At 34.7% G+C, this 25,213-nt stretch overlaps 1 protein-coding gene across 10 annotated transcripts in view; it reads left to right on the top strand.

Moving 5' to 3' along the window:
- Positions 1 to 25,213, top strand: part of ST18 (ST18 C2H2C-type zinc finger transcription factor) — a 167,840-nt gene that overhangs the window by 91,326 nt on the left and 51,301 nt on the right. For 4 of the 10 annotated variants that reach the window (XM_072924649.1, XM_072924652.1, XM_030266195.4 and 1 more), the window contains 3 exons: positions 2,121 to 2,227; positions 8,782 to 8,836; positions 10,797 to 10,827. In XM_072924649.1, coding sequence (XP_072780750.1) covers positions 2,121 to 2,227; positions 8,782 to 8,836; positions 10,797 to 10,827 — 193 coding nt within the window. The remainder of the gene's footprint in view (positions 1 to 2,120; positions 2,228 to 8,781; positions 8,837 to 10,796; positions 10,828 to 25,213) is intronic. The other 6 variants (XM_041713901.2, XM_072924651.1, XM_072924655.1 and 3 more) reach the window with 2 other exon arrangements.

Raw genomic sequence — 25,213 nt, 5'->3', positions numbered from 1 at the left:
TTATGTGAAAGAAATCAAGCCCAGTACATTTAAACTTACTAACCATCAGCAACTTCTGTTGTGTTTAAACACAGCAGAACGGTGCAGGTTTTTGTGTTTTGACACTGTTGCACGTAGTTTTTCACTACAATTTTAAAACCTGCTCCCTAGACCCATCCTAGTCCAAACTCCTTTTCTTATAAGGAGGACTTGCAATATACTTCTACTAGCTTATTATGTAAAGCTAAACATGGAAAGTTTAGTATATTTTTTCCTTGTCCTTTGTGCACTTTTCCAAGTGGATCTCAGCTGTGCTGTCTTAACTCTTGGTCCCCTAGGATGAGAGAGACAGCAGATGGGGTTAGGGCAGAGGGCTGATGCTTCTGACAGCAAACGGCCTGGTTGTTGAGTGGAAGCTGTGAGCGTCAGGAAGCTCCTTTTCCCCAGAGAACCAACTAACCACTGAAGAAAGTTGAAAATGAGCCCTTTGAGAAGCGCTATTAAAAGTAGTAAAAAATTGCAATTGTGCAGATGATGTGCTGCTGTGTGGTTATTCGGATGCTAATGAGTTTGACATCAGGGAACTCAAAGGGTTTGCAGCTACTCCCTTATGTGATTTAGTTCCTTATTGGCAATCTTTGATAAAATAAAGGAAAAATGTACTGTTAATAAATACTTCAGTTAATAGAATTTTAGACAAAAATTTGCTAAGTTTAAGTCTTTAGAAAGCTTTGCTCACCATTGTAGTTATTCTCAGAGGTCTTTTGTTTTAGGTTAGTGTTGTTTGAACAAAGAGGAAGAGGAAGGTAGAAGGTTTTGAGACTTCTTTTGTGGTTTTGGAATTTTTTTATGAATGTTGAAATAAAGTAGCAGGAAAATATGGCTTTGAGGATAAACAAAATTACTTTCTAGTAACATGTACTTTAAAAAAAGCTTAAAAAATCCTTTTGGTATTGGGATAGTTTACTCTGGGTTTTATCCCTTCTTTATTGTCTTACATCTGTTGTCTGTTTTATTAGTTGATCAAAGTGTAGTGATTATAATTGAAAGTTCTTGATGGGATGAAACTAGCATCCTATCTATTGGGGCGCAAGCAGAAATTAGTCACTCAAGAAACTCCAGCTTCCCTGAGAATCTGTTTAGAATGAGCCTTTACAATTTCAGAAATGTAGCATTCAAAATTTTGCTGAAAAGAAATCATCAGATATCATTAAAAGAATAGTTACACTTTTGAAAGTTTATTTGCAAACTTTGTAATAATTGGAATATTTTCAATGAATAGATCTATTTTACTAAATACGCTAGATGCTATGTGAAACAGACCTCTGAAGTTGCAACTGACAGCAAAATTTTAATGTTTTGGTCACTAGTGTTAGGAGCAACCCCTAAATAAAAGTTGCCCTGCCCCTGCTCATTGTCAGATTCTTCCAGGTTGCAAGTGCCTAGAACTTAAAATGTCAGGAGGGTTTGGGTATTCAGTGTTTGTGAAAACAAGGATCTCAGTGTTGTACACTCAGATGTAAACTTCTGCAGCTCTACTTCCCCCGCTGTCACTCTTGATTTAACATAAAGTCCCTGACAGAAAGGAGTAAAAAATTTAGCCTGGAGAAATGTCAAAGATTTCCTTAATTTGGCTTATGCTGAGAACACTCTCAGCCTGCCAAACTTTAAATTTTAAGATCTGAAGTCAGAAAAAACAGAACAGAGGGGTTTTCTTCTGTTTTTAAAATATTTCAGAATGCTTCTCTTTTATTTTACATCATGAACTGAACCATCCCACTCAGTCTGATGCAATTAAAACATTTGACTATGTATTTCTACATATGGGAACGATAGATTATTGTCCACACAAGAAAAAACTTTTCTAAGAGCAGGTTTATTTCATAAGCTATCAAAAGGGCATTAATGATGTAAAGAGACTTTAAGAAAAGAAAGAAACACTTTTCTTTATGCCCTTTAGAAGCACCATTGGTGCCTCTACACCCTATCTTTGTAAAAACACCGAAGAAAATATTGCACCTGGATTATTTACCCATTTCATTTAAAGAGTATCTTGTTTCATCTATGTTTTATTTAGTATAGCTGGTTTTTTTTTTTTATTTTGTTGGCTTTGTTTTTGGTTTTTTATCTGTTTTTTCCAGAGAATGAATTTGAGGATTATCTGTTAAATCAGGCAAGGCATCTTGGGCTGTGTGACAAATTTGGTCCTTTGGAATCTACACGTATTTTCACCTGGAAACACACAAAGGTGGGATAATTTATTTACAAAAATTAATTTGAGTAGAAATATGGTTATATATTAGCAGTAAAATACTATGGGGTTTCATGTGTCATGCCGCATGCACTTTTCTTGCATAATATCTGCTGTTTTAAGAAAGTCTTCAACAGTCAGGTATAGCAGTACTGAGCAGTAGAAGAGATGAAAATTTTTTGTAAATACATAGAAATTCTAGTTCTTAAGTTTGTGAATTACACTCTTTTAGCTGTACATACTGTCTATAACATAAGTATCTTTGAATTTATATGACTCCAGGAATGAGAATGTATTTTAAAGTGTTCAAAATGCACTGCTTAAATTTAAAATTATTGATTGATAATTTATTGGTGATATATATATATATATATATATATATATATATATATAAGATTTATTGGTTTGGGACTTTTTAAACTATATAGCTGTTGGGTGGACTAAAATTTTAGTGTAAATAAAAATATCTCAAAGCATCAAAGCTTTTTTTTTACTGAGTTTTTTTCTTCTAAAAAGTTATGTTTAATATATACTAGCACAGGAAATAGTGACAAGATTTTTAACTACATAAAAAGTGATAATCTAGGAACAAAAACCTCCAGAAAGTAATCTGAGTTGTACTGCATTTCAACTTAGTATATAATTTTTCTCTAAATTTAAAAACTAGCAGTTGCCCCTTAATTTCAGGAAGCTGCGACTCTGCCCTCTAAAGCCTTGGTAAAGAAGACTAATAGAAATACTTGGCACATGTTAGTTACCTAAGGGAATAATAGAACTATTTGCTGTAGTCGTTTGGCAAAAGGACATAAACATATGGCTTTGGTTTATATTCAGCACTGCCAGTTGTGCAAAGTTGCATGGATGAAGTATACAACAGCAGTGACAACTCAGAAATCAGAAGTGAGAATCAAAATAAATCATCCACATTACAAAGCTAGTCAAGCTTGCCTCTGATCTAAGGCTTATTTTGTCTCTGCATATTTTCAAGTAATGAATTCAATATTAAAAAATCTACTTCTCAAAAACAGGTACACCATTCAATCACACTGTAAAATGCCAAATTGTTGATGATTTAAATGTGTTATAAAGACTCTTTAAAGTTTGCATTTAGTAAATGTACTTATTTTAATTCTCAAGAAATTCATAGAGCTGAACCAATTACTTCCGTGTCGTTCAACTTTTTCCTAGCGAAATCAGGCACAATCAGGAGGCAACTAAAGCAAAATTTTAAAAAATAAAGATGCAATGTCTCCTTGGTTAAGAATAGTCAAAATCACTAAAAAAGACATATTTTTAGTGATAGTCTTTAGGAACATATTTCTAAATAATTTTCCTTTCTGGTCATCAACATAATATTAAAAAAAAAAAAAAAAGAAAAGGAAGAGTAAGAAATTTTAACCACATTGCAAGAAATTTTCCTGAAAAAATTCTATTTGGATTCTGGATTATTTTTACTTCCAGAAATGAAAATACCTAACTTTGTCTCTTATATTTGTTCTTGGCATTTCTTTCCCTCACTATACTTCTCACCATCGGTGTGAGAGAAGTACTTCACATTAAAAATGTTACCGTAGACTAAGTGAAAGATTCAGTCAGTACTCATATACACATACAGACAATGCTTTCAGACTTATTAAAATTTTTATTCTCTATGATTTTATTCTCTTTTTATGTGGTAAAATCTTACATGACTTGGTGAAAAGAAATATCAAAATATGAGTATCCAAACCTCTGAAAATCTTGCTTTGAGGGTATTATTTACTGTAGGGATAAGTACACAGACTGTAGTGTCACCTCGGGGCATGACAACAGCACAGTCCTGTTTGTTGTCCTTAGCAGAATCTGACTTCAGCTTTGAAGTTTGTGGCTCGTGTTGGAGACTTGAGAATGGATTTCTGTGCTTTAAAAATCAGATAAGTTTGTTCTTCTGACTGAGTTCACTAAGCTTGTGACAGATACAGCTGTTATCTCAATACTAACTTCAGTAATTCACAAATTAAAAAGAGTAGATAAAATTAATCTTTTTCCAGACCTCTTAAAATCAGGTTAAGTTTGTCCTAGTGAAATGATTCCCTGAATTTATTTTTGAAAATCAGGTATAACTTTAAGTCAGAAACTCACAGTGCAATGATAAAGCTTATACTCTTTATCTCTAGATAAAGTGGCGATTTCTATTCCTCTAGCTAGTTATGTGAAAGGAAACAGACTGACACTCCAGCAGCGTGAAACCCACTCCAGGAAAGCCACACTTGTATGAAGATTACAATGGAAAGTAAAAAGTACATAGCTCTTACATGAGCTCTTTTCAGCAGATGCATTTCAGTTTTACCTTCCCTAAGCCATAGTTTATTTCATAGCAATGTGCTGTAAAAATATCCTACCCAGATAGTAGTGTCAATTTAGTTTCTGAAATTAAAATTAAAAAATGTGCAAGTAAATTGATATAGTTGCTATTATTATTATTGTCATTATTATGATTTATTGCACATGCCCTATTTTCAGCTGTTAGTCATATTCTTGGATCCTATTATAACATCAGTACATGCACATGTGCACAGACAGACTCCAGGCACACAAAAAACCAAACTCAGAGCCAAATACTGATTCTCTCACTCAGGGAAGTATTTCCAGGTGCTGCTCTCGAGTCTGTTAACTGCAGTGGGATGGTACAAACAAAAGAAGTACCACTTGGTTCCTGCAGCCAGGAACTCTGAAACAGTTTGCTCAGAAAGTATGATTGCTGCTATTGCACCAGTAAATTAATCTGGAGAAACATGAATACCTTGTAGCAGTTAAATAGCAAATTATTACTGTTTCAGCCAAGCAGAATTTGGAGTATTGTCATTGACTCCAGTCAGTTTTCTGTGTTCTACTTGTTGTCTTACACTTAAATCTCAATAAACATTGTAGGAAAAGTAGAGGAAAGATCAGAATGAAATTCACAAAGTCAGACAGAGGGCATTCATAAACCTCGGGGGATTTGCTGGAACATGTTTTCACAAAATCATTCAACATCAGTATCTTCAGTAAATTTTGAGATCATGGAAATGGAGCATAAGTGAAGCAGAAAGTGTTTATTTCTTAGCCTGCTTGCTTAATTATTTGGGACTGCAGAGCTCTACATCTCTGTCCTTGTGTTTCTGACTATGTATTTCCCACTAATTCCTTTAGAGTCCATTAGATAGCTTCAACTAATTTTGAAAAGAAAATGTTTAGATGAGTTTAAAATCCATCAAATCAGAGCATCTAGATATAAAACCCGGAGATTAAGTGGACTTAGTTCCACTGTTCACTTGCCATTATTTTTGTAAAGCTTGCCCTTAAAAATTATGGGACTGTAACTCCCAATACAATTCTTCTGGCAAAAATTTCATTATCCCCATGGTCCTGATGACTAAAAAAATTAGCAGTGATATTGTGTGAGGATTTTGTGCAGACTATTTACCCCTTATGGATTCTTGACTCATATGTAGTCTGAGGAAGTGTGACCGTTCCCCAGCTTTGACAGTATGAGGCACCTTCCAGAATCCATCCAGCCTTTACAGACACAACAGTAATAATATATGTCTCAAATTAACACCTTCACAAGTACCTCTAAAATATTGGCTAGAATTTCTCAGAATTTAATCCTTTTGTTGTTCCATGGGCAACTTGAAAGTTTGAATGCTTCTTGCTGGCCATCCTTTGATGTAATTTCATGTAAAATTATCACTATGTAGATGAAAAACAGAAGTGAGACACTTCATTCACTTTGCATCAGTATAAAGCAGTCTCTAAAAGAACTACCAAACTCCAAAGACAGTACATTTAAATTTTAAGCAAGAGAAGGTTTTTATTTTGCTGACACAGTTTAGCGATTTCAATTTTATTCAGTTACTTTTGTATTTCAAGTTAATACACGGGATTATTTTCTAAGTTAAGGTGTCTTTTGTGCAACACAGACATGATGATTACTTTAAAATGTGTATGAACCAGGCTATACTGTTCTATAAATTATAGGTTTGAGATGATAAAAAGATATCTCATAGTGTGAAACTTTTACACGGAAAGAAAATCAATTGAAAAATCACCTGCATTGATTTTATCATTGGTTTTCACTCTTTGTGCAGTTTTTAAATATTCATCACAATGCAACCTGCTGTTTAGACCAAAGTAACTGCTGTTCAGTAGAAGCAGTGGGCACTTTTTGTTTCATAATTAAAAGAGCAGCACTGTGATTGGTGTGGTATTTATTATGAAATGATGACAAAGGAGTACCAGTGTTTTTAATAGTTTTAGCTTACAGGAGCTGTTGTTAATTTTGTCTGTAGAGTTGCAGGTGAAATAATGCACAGTGGATAAATAGTCTATATTGGTTTAACTGAACATAATATATAGTGTGTTCTGGAGTTGTTTGTCTCAATAGACTATAGTAATCAAAAGTAATGAACCTATTATGTGCAGGACCTTGGAGAGCATAGAATGGCAGTAAAAGTGTGGCACATAAAAGGTTTATTAAAGGAAATTAAAGTCCATCATTGCCACACCTGCTCCCCTATTATAAGTCTATGGCAGGTCAGTGCCTTCAATCACAACTCAGCATCCGAGAACAGAGCCATGTTTCCCATTACCATTGCAGTCACATTGCAAAAACTCATTCTCCAGCTTTTAAGGATAGTAACAAGTAAAGGCTGCCATCAGCCCCACTACATAAATAGAAGCTCCTCATGTTTTTCCTTGCTAATAATCAATATCAGATGTAAGTTTAAACAGAGAAAAGGTATAATTGTCTGGCTTTGATGTGCATTTCCATCCATTTATATTTTCATTTCAGACATCGCTAACCTGTGTTCTAGAATTTCACTTCTTCAAGTCCATGAATACCCTTTTTAAATGTTTGTGTTCTCTCCTTCAAACTGGTATTCTGATTCCACTGTCTGCTTATAATGTTCAAATGTTTATAAAAACAAATAAACCCCAGGAAATTAGAGAAATACTTTTTATCCCCTAGAAAGGCTCTTTACTCTTTTTATTTCTCAGGTCAATCTTGTCATATTCTGCAATGTTCTTTCAGATAAGACCTTCAAAACATCTCAGTAATCTGAGTCATATTGAGTTAAAAATAAAGCATACTCAGATCTTCAAACTCTATAAATGGAAAAAGGCACAAACAGGGCATCTTGCATCCTTCCTCAGTTCAACACAATTTAGCTGATCCTCAGAAAGAAAAAGTGAAGTAATTGACAGGATCTTCTGTTGACATCAGTATTTATCTTGTGACATTTTTCAGGGAGACATGCTTGGCAACTTCTGGTCTCCACATCTAGCTATCATCCAACACAGTTTCATAAATCAGACTCTGGTGTCTGCAAACTGCTCAGAAGCCCATGGGAGTTGCTTTGTCTACTGTATATTTGATCATCACCATTTTGCAAACAGGAAAATTGAGATTCAAGTCAAAGACAGATAGCAAGTTTCCTTCATAGACTGAAGAAAAATTCCATAGTTCCCGACATTTTGCTTAGACAAAATTTCCTGGTGATAGAATTTGTTATGTAAAGTTTGATAAAACTTTCTTATGTAAAAAGAACTACTTTTAGAAAGGAGTTTGCCTCCCTGGATATGGTCAAAATTGTACTGTTGTACAACCTGCTATTTGTCACTGCAGTTCTCCACACCACAACATGATATCTTAATCCCTTTGAATTTCAGGGGTTTGCAATAAAATCCATGGATTGAAAGCCTGCCCCTATAATTATGTGTCTGGGCCACATCCAAGACCAGAAGGTGCATATTTCCAGTTTGAGTTTAGATGTAGCCAAAAGTGTAGTGAGAACAGCTGATCTTGAAAGGATTCTCTTATTTCAGTTAGAAAACTTATGATATCAGCTGACTTCTGGAGGGATCTGGGATTTGATCTTTTGATTGTTTGGATTTCTTTTTTTATAATGTGAAATACAAATCTGGACAATAAATTCTCCAAGAAAGCCCCCTATAAATCTATAATTCACTGTCTCTTCAAGCAAAACTTCTTAAAGACATAGTTGATTAAGTGTTGAAGAATTTCAAAGCTGTATATGTGTAGTTATGCATTGTCAAGCAAGCTTTCATATTTTAAGGATGAAGTTGTCAGAAATGCAGGCTCCAACATAGCTGTAGACCTCAGTTACAATGAAAATTGTAACTACAGAGTTCCGGTAGTCACAGCAGATTTCTGGGACCTTTTGTTTCAGGAAGTGGTTGCTGAAAGCTGCACTCATGCTGCATTAGTCTTTCTAACCTTATGCCTTCAGCTAACACCTGTAGACCTCGTCATTAAACCTTACAGAGTCACTCATAACTATCACTTTATTAAACAAATCTGCATCATTAAAGGTATCTCCTAGGTATTTACTAGATATTCACAGATGGCTTTTTATCTCTTTGACAAGATTAATAAGGCATGATTATTCTTTTTTTTCCTATTACTGTCTAGCCTTTGGAAATGTGAAAAAAAAAAAAAAAGATTGGAGTGCTTTTTTTTCTCTCAATGGCAAAAGGTATGAATTAAAGGCCTTGTGTTAATATTACAGATGGATGCAGATGGGGAAAATAAAAAGCTGCGCACACGCTCCAAAGGAACCAAGGGTGAGTTAGCAAGCACGCTCCACGACCCTGTGCCCAGAACACCATGAAATATCATAGTTCCTCTGCACAGTCCTTAATGTGCACTGAGAGACTCTGTAGCTTCCTTACGGCTGCTTTTTTTAATCAAGGCAGGACACAGACTGTTGGCATTAAGAGGCGCAATGTTATTAGCTATGGTATAAAGAAAAGCCAAAAAACCTACTGATGTTATTGTATTTGAGTTATTTTTCAAAGAAAATAAAGGCCATATTTTTACTATGCAAAAAACCCCCTAACAACAACAACAAAAAACCCCCAAAAACCAACAAAAAAACCTCCACAAAACCAAAAACCCCAAAATTATTTTCTATGGAGAGTAGAGTTGACAACATTGAATAGATGCTTTAAAAATTTTATATCAAAACTTTGTCTCATCCACCTGAATGTTTTCATGTCTATTACCATTAATTATCTATAAAATGGTTTTGTAAATGGTCCAGAAGTAAATTTTCTCTAATCAAAAACTTCAGGTGTATGTGGCAGAAAACAATCTTGTGGATTTTTTTTAAGTATTGGTGCTCATGTTTCATTTGCAAAGTTATGACATAGTTGTATTTCCCAGATATTACTCTCTTTTTGTAAAGAACAGATGGAAATGCAGTACCGAGAGATAAACAGGCCCTTAATGATCTCAACATCTGGAAAACATGATTGACTAGCAGTACAGCCCTTCCAGGAAAATAACTTTTTATTTTACTTCATAACACTTTTTGTGACTCTTGATAATAAGTGAAAAATGGATATACTTAAAAATAAATGTCAAAGTTTTGCCTGCCCTGTGAACAGTTTTGCTTATGACTATTTGCAGAGGCACAAAGCACCCATCCTTCACTCTAATTTAATGAGACTTGTTGATTCTAAAGATTTTGCAAAACAGACTACTAGTATTCGTTGTCACAACTCACTAATTTGAATTGTTGATATTGTGCCTTCAGGTTCAAGTTATAGTCAGAATGAAAGATTAGAGTGGTTTGGCATTAATTCTCTATTTTTGAATGATCAAAGGGGCAAAAAGTGCTAGACATCACTCAGGGAGACAGAGGTAAAGCACTGAAGTACTGCAGACTGACTGCAGATAAGGGGATAAATACAGACAAACCTTTCTAAAAAACATAATCGTTGTCATACCAGAACTTTGATGCAACCCTCAGTGGTAATCACTGAAATTAATATAAAGGTCATGTATATTTCAAAAGTACCAAACAGAGAACTTGTGAAGTCTCTGAATAGGGAAGTTACTCACACCTCAGCATTAGGGCATGTCTTCTCTGTTGGTCAGGACTCCGAGTAAAAAGAATTTGGCTGGCATAGAAATCTTCAGTTGTAATTAGTAGGGGTTTCATACCCTTTCACTCAAAAGGCTAATAACACAATTTTATAACTTATGGGATTCTTCTTTTCTCCATGTTTTTAGATGTGTGCATACACTCTTATAGCAATTAATATATCAAGAACCTTTTTCCCAGAAGTGGAAACAACAAAAGTTGCCTCTGCATTATGAGTAATCCTTAGAGACACCTGTTGGCCTTGTTAATATACTGTGTACTCCTGTGTGGGCAGGAATTTGTAAGCATTAGACTTTGCAGGTTCCCAAACTGATTTTAAATTCTGAAAAATAAGAGATTCTGCATTCTATTTTCAGGAAAAACAAGAATCTTTTCTTTTAGTTTTATTTTTATTATTTTCCTTATTGTTCCACTGAACATCATATTCCAGGTTTCATGCATCCTAAAATAACTGTGACAATTACACATTCATTCAGCATTTGTCACTAGTAGCTACAATCCTGTAGTTAGCATGAAATAACCACCTGTGTTTTGATAGCCACTCCTCTGTCATTACAGATAGGCAGGTGCAAGGCTGCAGAAAGCACAAATCTGGAAGTGTAAACTAATTAATTCTTTCCTGCTTTTATTAACAGTTCAAGTGGACTCTATAGCTCAAGAGCTCAGGTAAGAACTTTGTTTATTTTTTCAGTTTTATTTTCTTATCTTATTGAAAAATTTATACCACTGCTACTTCTATAAAATAAAGAATGAAGCAAATGTATATTGTAAAACTCTAGGATTGATCTGAAAAAAGATAATTTATATGGGTTCACATTTTAGATATACAACAAAATAAAGCAAAATGTTAGCAATAATTATGCAAGCATAATCAAAAGTAATGTGAAGTGGGCAGGACTCTGGTATGTTGTCTTTATCTTCAGCCTGTGTCAGGGTATGCAACAAAATAATTTCTGGTGAATCTTCAGCTCTTTACTCTTCTTTTTCCTGTAATATGTATTATAGTATTTCAATATCTGAATATTATAAGAGATATTATTATATTTTACTAGATATTTTTATAAAACAGATCTGTATACTCCTGTAATTTCTAAGTGCAGTAATGGCTCATTCTTCCTTGAGTATTTGTTGAGGTTTCATAATTTATGGAAGTAGCAGGGAGTATTTCTCAAACTTGCACAAAGGATCTCCATCCACTTAAAGCCATACACTACATAAATATATTTCAGACTGCAAATATTCTAGTAAAATTTCAACACAACTACTTTAATCTACCTATGCATGCACCAAATCCTAATAACAGATCCAAAATATTAGATTAAACTATGAAAAGACTGGCAGATTATTCTGTACCAAATCTTCAAGAAAGAAAATATTTAGAGGTACCTACAAATTCTTAGAGTTATTAATCAGAATTACAATTCACTACATCTTCAGTGTAATACTGAAAAAAAAATTTGCAGAAAGATCTTTAGAGTTTTTTGTAAATTAACTTATCTTCTCTACACTCACTTTTCATCACTTACTGGGCTGCTTGCTTAATCACAGCAGGCATCCAAAATATGTGCTTGTGGGTTCATCCAACTAGGGAACAGAAACATCATTGTGTGATTTATTTTATCAACCAAAAATGCCCAGTCTCTTAAAATAGGACATGAAATATTTACAGGAAGTTATTTACAGTGAAGACATACAATATTTAAGGTTTTGTTTTATAATAAAACTGAGGAAATTATAAGCTTCTTATAGCTACTCCATGAACAGAAGTGTAGGCTAACTTTTTGGATAAATTATTCATGTTGAGTCACTCATTCAGCTTTGCTGTGAATATCATATTTTGTATGGCTTCAGTTTCCTGAGATTTAGTGCTTCTCCTTTTTTCCTCTGTGCATCGCTCATTTATGCACCAGAAGGATGCATTAATCCGAAGAGGCAGCCATCCAAAAAAAGGGATGGTCCATGTGTTCCTAGGAGAAAAATGTTTGAAAAATAGAGGATGTGCAAGTTTCTGCAACATCAGGGAAGCTGTGATTTATGTATTATTGATTGCTATAGTTTTCCCAAGCAACTTTTTTTTTCCCTGTGAAATATGTGTTGCCTTAGGAACTACTGTGCAGCAGACCACTTTGTCAGAGATGTGGACTACCTCCATAAGGAAACATACATTTGTTTAAAACAGTGAGCTAAACAGCACAGAAGAGCATTATCCAGCCCTTAACTTGGTATTTATAATTTCTGCTGTACCAAATTCCATATTGGGTATCTCCACAGTCAAATGACTGGTACACAAGTCAGGTGATCAACTTCTGTGGATCCCCTTGTCCATGAAAAAGAAGAGGAAGAGAGGCAGGGACTGCTCTTTGGAAATGCAGCCACTGGACTCAATTCCTGTTAGTCATACCCATATTATTGTGGGAAAACTATTGAACATTCCTCAGGAATTAAAGACTGAAATAGTTTGTTTTGTTCCCGGATACAGATATTGGAACCACTGTCTTTTCTGACCAAGGTTCTAAATGCTGTGTTGGCTGAGAAATTTAAATCCATGCTTAATTAATTTCCCCTTTTCCCCTGGCTTATCCTATCTGACAAAGCACTTTTGCACTCCTTATTGCATTTCTGTTACGAAGTGCCTTGGGATACTTCTACATGAAAGACTCTACATAAGCTTACATGCTCATGTTGTCTTATTATTAATTTCATAACATTGATTGGTTCTAGAGCATTTGTTAGCCTTTTCTTATTCTGTAACTTGTGTTTCACAAAAGTAGAGAATAAAATAAATGAAAAGCAAAACAAAGAGTTTCAATGACTGAATAAATTCAATAAAGCATAAAATTTTTTCTCTTCTAAATTTCAGGCATTGAAATCTTGCTTAATAGAATTCAATGCCAAAAAATCTCTTGATTTCAAGAAAGCCAACTGGCTAATGTTATCATCCATCTTCTCCTGAAAAATAGGACCACCTTCCTGCATAAAAAAAGTTTATTTTTAGAAAAATATTATCTTAAGAGACAAGCTGGGTTTTAGAATTTTTTTTTCTTAGTAAAATAGCTAAAAATTCTCTTGCACTGCACAGACTTTTCAGGGAACAGATTTTTCTTTCAGGTATACACAATGACTTATGTGTCAAACTTTCAGTTATTTCATATAACCATATGCCAGTAAAATATAAATAATTTTCTTTATACATAAACACTATTAACATTTCTGTGCAATTAATTCAAATTTATTAGGGTTACTTTAACAGTATCTACTGTATGTACTGTAGTGTTGAAGCATAGTACACTAAACTTAATAAGCCTTTCAAAACAGAACTGTTACTTCTTGAAGTGTTGATCATTTATATGCTCAAAACAAAATTTCATTTTTTATTTAGGAATGTAATGGTATTTTCATTAGTAGCTAAGCTACCTTAAGAAAAGATTAAGCTTTTTATCACAAGCTAAACATAGCAAACAATGTGTGGTAGAAGTGAATGTTGAAGCCAGGAGATCTCTGTTCCATACATTCAAGTTTGAATCTGACACCTTTTGGGCATAGAAGCTCTGTTGTATCCATCTTCTGTGAGAAGCAGAATGAAGAGGTCTTCTCTTAGACAATTTTGTCATGGACCACTGAAAGGACCAGGACCTTCAGCTGTGTTCAGGATTAGAATGGAAACCAAAGTAAAGTGAGGAATATTGGAGTGATGTATTCTCATTACTGTGTTTTATTTAACAGATGGGATACAGTACAATGAACCATCTGTAGGTTATGGAGTGGCATCTGAGTCAGACCAAGGAAGAGCAAATTGGATTGATCCAAGCACAGAATTGCAAAAGAATAGATCAGTTTGGCTAAATCCATATCTGAATAGAAGGGGTACCTTTTCTGAGTTAGATACAGGTGAAACCAAGTGGTCTGGGCTTCAGTCACTGATGATTAATGTAGAGTCCACGAGTTGTTTCAAATCATGGAGAACAGCATTGCTGTTTGGTGGGAGTAGTTACACTTCCCCTTACTTTCTGCACTGGTGCATCAATTCAAAAGTAAGGAAAATTACTGGTTTTTTATCTGGAACTCTTGTTCCATGGGTTGCGAGAAATTTTAGATATTCAGAGAAGTTGAATTGTTCATTGTGAATGTACAGAGTTATGAGTATCTTGAATACTTTAACAGAGAGAGGACTATCAGAGCAGAGCAGAGCTATCTGGATGTCTCCTTGTTAGAAGTAGTAACAATTCCCCCTTTGATTAGGAGGGTGAGAAACCTGCACAGCAACCCTGAAAACAATGGAACTGAAGTAGCTCAGAAAGTCTGTGTTGCTAAAATGTATTCCTTAAACCTGTAATGTTTGAAGAGGTACATTAATATACTGTTGTATACAAGTATATGACAACATGCTAAAAAGCACTTAAATGGTGCTTTTTATAATAATAGTAGTTATTCCTCATTCTACATTGCTAACTATTTTCCTGGTTTCCGTTAGGAACTTTTAAATTACATGTATGCAATTATAACTGAGCTCTATTGCAGACAGTATTAGAATGAAGGTAGAGAGTTTGGTAGATAGAAGGGAATTGGGCTAGTCAGGAAAACCTTATGGCATGAAAGAAAAGGCCTGATCATGCCTAGCTGCATTTAGAAAAGACTGATTTTTCTGAACTTCATATAGTAGGCAGATTTGTAAGAAATATTTGTGGGAAAAAAATGCAGTAGTATATCAGATGACTGGAGAAGGAGGTGAAGGTGATACTCAGCTGATGGAAGAACTGGGCACATGAAGAAAAATCACATAAAAAGTCTCCAAGGTGTTCCTCAGAAAGAACTGAGATTATGGTTGATTTGTGTAGCTATCACCTTCACAGCTGTGTTATCCCACCGCACTGCTTAGAAATAAGACCGAGACTGAGAAACCTGTTTGTTCCTAGCTGGCATCTGGAAAACCTGTCAGGTTTGTCCTTTGGGCTTGGCTTCGGTTTACACAGGAGTTGGTCAGAGACTGATTTTCTGGTAACTGCTGTGGAAAAGCACGTTTGACATAATCCTGAATAAGCACATTTGGAAAAGAAACTGAGGTGGACTCTTGCATTTCCTGGTGTCTCAGCTGTCTCCCACTGGCAGAAAATATGGGACCCTCACAGTCCTTAATGTGCTTTGCTGAAACAAATTGTATCGCTATACTCAAACAGACTCAGTAGTGAATGTTAAATGAAGATGGTCAATAGTTGCAGCCACTGCCAGACATGTCTGAACTTCACAGAAAGTGGTTTTCTGTTCAATTTAAGATTGGATGTTGACGGCATACCCTTCCAGTTCTCCTTCCCATGATGTTAACTGGCGGGGGCAGAGCTGTGCCATCTTGGCATTTAAGTATTTCTCCATGGCATATTGGATTAAGCATTCCACCTGAGTCAAAGCTCTGTGTCATGCTGTTTCTATTGATAACTGATCTTCAAATAAACAATAGGCATTAATCTTAATAGTAGCTATTCCCAAGATCTGCTAATAGAATGAGTTAGAATATCTGCTGCTTACTCTCTAGCTTGGAAAAGGAACTTCCTCCCTGCCCTAGCCATTGTAGAAATTGAAATGGTTATGGGGTGCTGAAAATATTAACCTCTGTCTCTTACTCCATAATTTCTGGTACAAGCCAGTCTGTTGTGTTATTATGAATCATGCTTTCTTAAATTTGCATTAAATCTTGTTCATTTATTATTCTTTTCTGACAAGATTCTTAGGTTCCTAAGAAACTTTATCTGATGTTCTAGACCTTACTCTCCTCAAAGAATCTGTTGAAATCTGTGTTTTACAATAACGAAAAATGGTTTTGTAGTTGATGTTTGATAGAAAACATTGAACGGTCAAACATAAACACTGAACAATCACTGTGTGGTGCCATTTATTGCAAGGCAAAGGTAAGTATATAGTCGCAGTATATTGTCACAGTCATAGCAGTGACAAAAAAAGCATTAGAACTCACCAATCCTTACTATATCCTGTATGTTAATGTTGTCACCATAACTAAAAAAAATCAGGCATTAATGAAAATTGTAATGGTAATCAAGTTTATAGTCTGTTATGTCTAAGTTCCTCTCTTTTTTTCTCCTTCCTCTTCCAGTCGCCCTCTAATTAGCCATCAAATTGTGAAACCTTCAGTGCTATCATCCCTCCTCTCCCTTCACTCTGCCTCTCCATCTCATTTCTTTTCTTCCTTTCCTTTTTCTAGAGTTTGAATGAGTTGATGATCTTTAGGCTTTTAAATCTTTTATAGTACCGGGTGCTTTCATAGTTCAGAACCAAGTTATTCTTTCAGTACTCTTAAACCAGCAACCAAGACAACAGTTAACAACAAAAAACACAGAAAGAAAGTAAAAATTCAAACATTTCCACTTCAAACTTTCTTCTTTCAACATTAATGTGAGTGGGTTAAGTCTTGACAAAATATTTGCAACTTGTGTATAGAGAAGATCAGATAATTTTTTTCACTCTTATTGAAATGTCACTGTATGAATGTAAAGTAATAAGGTAATAAGAGCCACCATTCTGTTTCAGTAAATGATAACGTGGTTCTGGGTAACCACATTTTGCAGGTAATCTTGGGGTTTACAGTTCTTTGACTTAAATATTCAGTGAACTGTTCTGAATAACTACTAAGATGATTGAAATAAGAACTGTATCTCATAATTCTTTTGAGACAACTGTGGTTGGAGCTGTTAATTATGATTAATTATTTGCGTAATTGCTATACATGTTCAAACCTTTTGGTCTATGTACTGTGACCTCTACCTTTTCTTCCTGGATTTATTTAGAACTTTTAGGGACAGCATTTCATTTTTGGATTTCTATTTTAGCTTGCTTTAGTTGATACTTTATGTGCATTTGCTTTATAGGTGACTTTTATAGCTCTGTTTAACATCAACAGCATTAGATATATTTTTAACATATTATAGGCCTCTTTTGGTGTCTGCTATGTTGATTTCTAGCCAAAATCCACAATGCCTCTTTTCTCTTGTTATTATATTGATTGTGGTCTGACAATTTTTTTACTTAAAGCCCCCATTAAATATTAAAAAATATAATTATAATTTCATTTCAATTTGTTTTTTTCTGGAAGAGGTTTTCTATAATATATGTCAAATTCACATCACTTTATTGTGGCTGCTAGATTGAGATAGATATTTTCAGTTTTTTTCTACCTGAAACCTAGTTGTATCTTAGAATGCTCCCTGCCTTGGACTAAAATTTTTATGATATTTAATATATTACACGAGTTGTTGTCCTCCCCATCTCAACTGCTGCGCTTATCAGCACATAGTAAATGTTATCTTCTCAAACCTACACAGAAATTCAGGGTTGCATATGTCTTCATGCCTTCTGCTGCATGACAGAATGCATCAGAACATTACAGCCCCAAATGTTCGTTTCCTCTTATGGCAGATCTTTTCCCTGTAGATGACCACAAGCCACACAGAGATGGAAACGCCAGCCCGTAACTTCTGCCTCATATATATCAATCATGAGTTAAATATTATGGCTAGCTGAATTACCGCCTCTGACTGATGTCAAGGGTTGATTCAGCCAAGCAAAAGTGAGCAGAAACAGACTGTGTACAGCCTGGAGATAGCAAGGAAAGGGAAAGAATGGAGCCATGGGACCTCCTGCTACATTAAAGGGAGGTACTGGCTGCTGACAATGAGTCGCTTACAGTCCCATTCTCTGTTGGCAAAAAAAAAACCTCAAAAAAAAACCCAAACAAACCATCCACAAATCTGATCTTCTTTGCTTCTTCTTTAACCAGACTGGAGTTAACAATATGCTTTTTATTTAATCATTTACTGGTGCTAGCAGGCTGACCACTTGTGTGCAAGGCTTTCTGGATGCAAAGGTTGTGTGGATGATCTGTAGATCTGCCTAGAAACTTAATCCATTCTAAGCCAAATTCTTGGCCTGTGTCCCACTGGAATTTATTGACCTACTGAACCTGGACAGATTGAGTGAGTAAATGAAAAAGAGGCTAGGGAGGCTGGATTTGGCCCAGATCTTGGGCATTCATTCATATTACTGACTTTAAGAATATCTTGAGCTCCACAGAATAATAACTTAATTTTCTCTAAACTGGCTCTTACTAAAAATAACTTACCTGCTAGAAAGGTATATAGCCATATAACTTTAACCATGTTGAGTTCTTGACTTATGGAATGGCACTCTGAAGAAGTCACCCATTTTGTTGACATAGTACTTAAAATTAAGGATTTATATGTAATATTTTTAATATGTTCTGAATATTCTTATGATCCTACAAGCTTGTTAACTGAAAAGAAAAAAATTAGAGACATTAAATCCCTGTTGTCTTTCTCTGAGTTGCCTTTCCTTTGTGGAAAATGCTGACAAAATAATAAAAAAAGTTATAAAAACATATATTTGAAAAGAGAAATAAAAAGCCATTTAATTAACCTCTTGCCACCTCAAATTTTGTCCACAGAGGCAGGAGCTTGAGGCATGGGTGAATTTTACCATAACTGCATGTATTTTTCCACTGTTACTGCTAACTTACCATTGTTCCACTCTTTTTACATGTGTCTTTCCATTTGCTCAATCATTTCACAGTCCAGTTGTTCTTTTTGGTCAGGTGGCCTGTAACATTCAGTTTACTGCCTGAAACATCTCCAAGCTCAGTACATAACGACTCAACACTATTACCCATTTCTCCCCAGCCTCTTCTTATGGGGTCTAATAAATCCTCTTTTACCAACAAGGCTATGACAGTTTCTTTGCTTTTCTTACATGTCTTTTTAAAATAAAATACATTTTTTAATATCTTGCTCTAGCCAGCTTTCAGTTATGATACTATATTTTCTCCACATTATTATCTGTCCAGTTCTGCTCCTTTTTTCTAGCTAACACTTCCATTTGTGTATATAGAAGACATTTAATACCCCCAAGTTACTGATCTTGTTTTTCTCTATATTAGTGTTCATAAATAAAAATTTCCCTTTTATCTTTTTACCATCTATATCTCATGTCCATTCCTTTCATCTTGGTCCAGCCCTGGACTGAACTTTTCACAACTCTGTCATTTTATAAAAAAGAGCATTGCTTAGAACTTCCATAGTTGTAGAAGGTTCTTTAACCCTGCAATGGTTGTTACAGGGCACAGGAACAGCCTCCATCCCTTTCACAGACACAACTTGTAAGCCAAGTGTGTGTGTTACAAAGGGATTACATGACTTTTTTTTTGTGTGTTGTGTGCTATTTAAAAATGAGAATCAGCCAGATTTTCTTTAGTTACCATTGGAGTTAGTCCTCCAAGCTCTAAGTTTCATTGCAACCCCTTCTCTTTGTCCAAATGAAGAGTAATTTTTTTCAGCACATTTTATTGGTTTATGTTCTTACCATTTTAATGCTTTAAAATGTTGATGGAAGAAAATGCTTTTTACCTGATTAATTCTTTCACACATGTATTTTTGAGGAGTTTCCATCTGGAATACTTTTCCAGATTTTCTTCATCTCCTAGTCTGAATCAGTAAAATACAATACACTCAGTCATGGAGTCCAAATGTTATAAATTATCTGAAATAATCCTGTAGCTTGGTTAATTCTATAAAATAGAAGAAACCATTAATGCCAATAACTCTGGCTCCAGATGAGCAGGTGGGGCAAATAGATGTTTAACATCTTGTCAGTGATGAAAATTCAATGGTTCTTTCCATGACTAACCTTCAAAATTTCATCTCTAAAATCTCATATCAGAGTAAGGCATGCCCTTCTTTAATATTTTCACATAAAGCCATACATTTTTATTTGCATAATGTTTGGATATTTTTAACAATTCTAAAAATTATTTAAAATAGCTAGAAAGAAAACTCTTGTTTTCTGATTTAACTTGATCTTAGACTGCTAATGAATTTTAGCCCAAACCTTGATGGGAATTTTATCAGCTGTCAAAGTCTTATTTCTTGAAGTTCTTCAGGTAATTGATGTATGGCTACCCATAACTTGCAAATCAAACAGTTGTTTGTGGACATTTGCAATTTTCCATCACTTGACAGTTCACAAATCTTACTTTTACTTATTTTTAGTAGGAAGAATGGTGATTTATTTTATCCCTTGCTTCACCATATTCCACTATTCAGGGATAAATTTTTGGACATACAAAACCTCTATAAGCATAATTTCATATCCCGTTGAGTAGAAAGATGTTTGGAATTGGAAAATTCATTTCAGGATAGAACATCAGAACACAGTGCAGTAGAAATCATAATGTAATGAATTAACATTATTATTAATCCATACAGAACACAGAAGAGGAGGTACTGAAAGACAAATCCTTCTGAGACTGAAAGTTGAAAGGTACACAAATGGGTTGAAGTTATTACAGCCTTTTCTTAACTGGCATTCTCACTAATGAAAAGCATCTCATCAAGTATCTTTCTTAAAAAATATAAAAGGAATGGGTCAAGAAATTCTTCTTTATTACACAAGTAATTTTCTTTATATGCTTTGAGAGAATTTTCTTAATTTTAAATCCAGCAAATATATGGATTTTAGAGTGGGATAGAGTCAGCAGAATTACTGTTTAGTGTCATTTTTTCCAAGTGTCTATAAGCCTTGTAAATTTTATATTTTAGTATCCATGACCCAAATTGGTGCATTTTTCTTTCTTTCTTTTAGAAAACATTGAAATATATATAATTTTTTTACATATAAATATACATCTATATAGAAGTACATATATATAATCCGTGACTAGTCTATGTGTCTTAAAGTCTCTAGTATCTCATTTTCTGAAGTTCTGAAGCCAGGATTTGATTTTCTATACAGTTAGATTTTGTGAATTCTTTCATATTCAGTAAGCAATTTCATGGCATTGAAAACACGACCCTAAGACTTGACTTTGGAAAAATTCTTGCAGACCCAACTGGTGCTGTGGATTTTCAGACTTTCTGTGGAGACTCTGACTTCTTGGAACTGTTAATACCATCTTTCTGTCTGTTATCCTGTTTAGAGAAACCTGAGTCGACAACACTTTCACCCTCACTGAGCTACAAGATTTACATACACTCTTCACAAACAATGAGAGTTAATTAAGAAAATGGAGTATAAATCTGTTTTAACCTGAAGACAAACCCCTGAGTCATAGTAACACTTCCCCTTCCTTCCCAAGCTCTGTTGTCCATCTGAAGTTACTGTAATTAGCAACATCTGTTTGGGTTTTCAATTGCAGTGATGAGATTACCAGCACTCCTTTTTGAGCTCTGACATTACAGCTCCTTTTATAAACCTCTATTATTGATTGATGCAAATTATATCAGCAACGTAATTTGAACTGACATGTGGTCCATCCTAGGAACAGATCATCTCTGTCTGTGTCCAGTGCTAGTAAATTCTTTTAATCATCATCAGTTATGAGGAACTCAAAATTTTTCTGTGATTTTAGGTGATCAGACATTTTCACTGCTGTAGCCTAAACCCTAGGAAGCCCTTGTGCCAAAGAATTAGACAGAATCCAGTTCATCTGTGGTTTAGAGAACAAAATAATATAAAAGAGAGACTAAAATGGGGAGATGTTCAAAATCAACTTCCTCTTAGATACTTCTGATTCTTAAAATTAGAAGCAAGTCCAACCACAACAGGCACTTGTATGTTGCTGCCTCATTTTTGAGTGGCAAGTGTCCCTGCATTTTCAAATACCAACTCTTCCCTTGTATAAGGAAAATATAGTATTTGACTACATTGCCTTAGAGCATCTGAAGGTTTGGGGAAAATAAACTAACCAAAGTCTAAAGCATCTGGCAGTATCTTTAACCAGAATATGATTAAGGAGTAGTTAGACTTAACTTCTCTGTGTAAATCCTAGTGTGAAGTTAAATGCTTCTGCACATCAGAAGATGCTGTCTCCTATAATTTTAATTCAATAGTTAGGCAAACAGTCAAAACCCAATTCATGTTATGACTTTAAAATTATTTTCTTCACAAATAAAAAATTGCACTAAGTTATCTTGCACAAACTCACATAAGATGTGGGATCCTTACATAGTAGAAAATAAATGTGGCTTGATATTCAAAGGCATTTATTTTCTCTCTTGAATCTTATAAGTGTACATGAGATGTGGTGTGTTCTGGTCTCATTATTTTACATGGTATACAGTACAAATATTATTAAACACCACTTTTCAGGCTAAATGTACCCCTAGTTTTACCAACTATGGCAATTCTTTTCTCTGTTTTCATGCTTTGCCAATCTGCAGTCTACTGTGAATGCAAAAAAAATCCTCAGAGGTCTGGAAGTCTTGCCAGCAGATTAACTACAACAAATCCTTGCTAGCTACAAAATGGTTAAAGGTCAGGTTGAAGGCTTGACAATCACATCACTTAGATGAACCAAATAGGAAAAAAAAACAACAAACAAAACAATACAAAAATTCCCAAAAACTCCAATCAAACAAAATATCAACAAAACAAACTAACTACCAAAAAAAATCCCGCAAACCCCCCCCCCCAAAAAAAAACCCAAAAACAAACAACAAACAACCAAACAAGGTCAGTTTTTAAGAAAACTTTTATGTGTTTGGAACTGCTTAAAATGTCTATCTTTCTTCTGAGACTATTTTTTGTGATGGGGATCCAATGGGCAATACTGCCTGTATACTACCTGTGTCTGCAAGATGTGATCTGAAAAGTAAGGAAAGAATGACCCATTAAATTCTCCCAAAATATATTTAGATATGAAATATCTATGAAAGATTTGTCTTGGGGTTTTTTTCATTATATGCAGCCAGATCCTAAATGTAATAGATTTTAACCTCTTTGCTCACAATATGATAATTGACACAAGACTGATTTTGGTAACTGAATCATTGACTACAAAAAGATATAATAAAAACTTAGCTCATTGTAGATAATACAAACTTGATTTTTTATCCATAAAATTTAAGCACTTTTAGCAATTTAAGTTAAACTGGGAAAAAAACCCCAACTATGCATTGGCTTTGGGCTCATAACAAAAAGAGCTTCTCCTGTTTTATGAGCCTTGGATTACCAAATAACCTTGACAGCTGAATCAGTGTTCCATGACAACAAGCAGGTCATTGATAAATAGCAACAAAACTATTAGATGTTGAATTTAAGAGATGAGTAATAGAGAAGCTAAATTATAGGTTTATCACTTGACAAAGTACAGCTTGACAAATCAGTGATAACCTACATGTGAGTCTATGTATGAATGCACACAAGGATAAGAGAGAAATAGGAACTTTTAAAGACAAAGGTGAAATTGGCATGACATGAACGTTACAAAGGCATAAAAACATTCTTTTCATGGTACTAGAATTCCTGTTTTCCATTATCAAATCCTTAGCAAATCATATGTACTTGAAAAAGCTGCCACTTGTGAATTTTTTTTTTCTGGCTTTATTTAAATTTTTTTCATTTTAAGTACTGTAAGGTAGAAAAGGGGAGGAATTTCTGATATGTGCTAGAACTTTAAACTGGTTCCTGCAAACTAATAGATTCCAATTAAAGCTCAAAACCAGCAGTTTAAAGGACCAAAAGCAAGAGTTGAAAATCTTTCCCTGGAGAATGGAGAGCAATTTGAATTTCCTAGGAAATAAGTGTCAGCTATGTTTGTCAACTTGCTGAAATCAGAATGGTGTAAGGAATGACTTTACTGAGTTGGATCTTATGTATTTTTTAAAAATTATGGGACCTATAGAGAAAATTTGGATGGGTGACAGCTTATGTACAGAAAAAGGTAAAATAAGGATGAGCTAATGCATCAGTCTTTCATAGAGGAGAAATTTTCTAGCATGACCAATGTGCTCCCAGGAAGATCTGTGGGCCTCCTGTCCCAGCTTTGATGCAGCAGCTTTTGATTTACTGCTGTAAACTGTGGTGGTTCTGTTAGGTGGGATTCTTGTGCTCTCACTCCCCAGAGCAGAGATGCAGGTGGCAGAGGGAAGCAGCGCTCCCACACGTTTTGACTGTGGTCTGCTGACATCTCAGTTTTACTCTCTTTGCCGGTTGTGGTGAAAAACCAACATGTTGAATAAGTGTTATGCCAGTCCACAGTGTGGGACATGTAATATTATGTTACTAGAAAAAGACTGTATTCAGTGAGCAATGAATTTACCATATTGTCACATTTTCCCTTAACTTGAGGTTAGTCAAATCTTGACAATATTCAGACAAATTACAGGATTAAGGCTAAAGAAATGCCATTTACAAATATGAATTAAGTAACTGTATTTCCTTAGAAACAAATTATGCATATTTTTTGACACTGCATCCACCTCTGATATGTGTTAAATGGGCATTATTTCCAGAGGTACACTGATACTACTATGTTTCTGACCTTTATTATGACATTCATGTTATCCTTTACTCATAAATAGAAATATCACAGTAGCCATATTTTATTCAACTACAGCATATGCTTACCATCCCATATTCCTGGATTCTAGATGCCCATAGCATTTTAGTGTTCAGAAGATTGAGAATATCTAGTGTTTGAGATGTATATGATGAAATTTTAACATCCCCCTAAAATGCAGATCTTTGTATTTACATGTCCTTTACGTTTGCAATGAGGTGCTTCATGTTTGCCAAAAAGGTGCATAGCCAAAAATGGGTTTTGTTTTGCTTTTTTTTTTTTAACAAAAAGCTCAAGTTAGTCATATGCTTTCATCCAAAACAATCGGAACCTGAGCCAATTCAGTGTGCATAAGATACCTTGGAAGGATGAATTTATGCTGTTGAGCTTGTAATATGTGTAACCAATAGGAGTTCTCTTCATACATGGCTTTTTTTTTTTTTTTTTTGCAAATCTTGCAGCTAAGTCTGTGAGCCAAATGCAAAATCCAACACCTGAGGGCATCGTACAGATTTGTAATGCACCCTGGGGGTACCTAAGGTTGAGAAACCATTGAGTGGATTACACAGATCCATATATACAGTTTTTTCATCTCTGACAGATATAATATGAGCAGTATTGTTCATACTACAAAAAAATTCTTAGTATACTGTGTGAGAGAGAAAAATAAAATCATGTCAAATCACTTACATGAAAAAT

Source organism: Taeniopygia guttata, chromosome 2 (genome assembly GCF_048771995.1).
Source record: "Taeniopygia guttata chromosome 2, bTaeGut7.mat, whole genome shotgun sequence".
NCBI lineage: Eukaryota > Metazoa > Chordata > Aves > Passeriformes > Estrildidae > Taeniopygia > Taeniopygia guttata.
The sequence above is the reverse complement of the archived record's forward strand: the minus strand, read 5'-3'. Positions and strand labels throughout refer to the sequence as shown.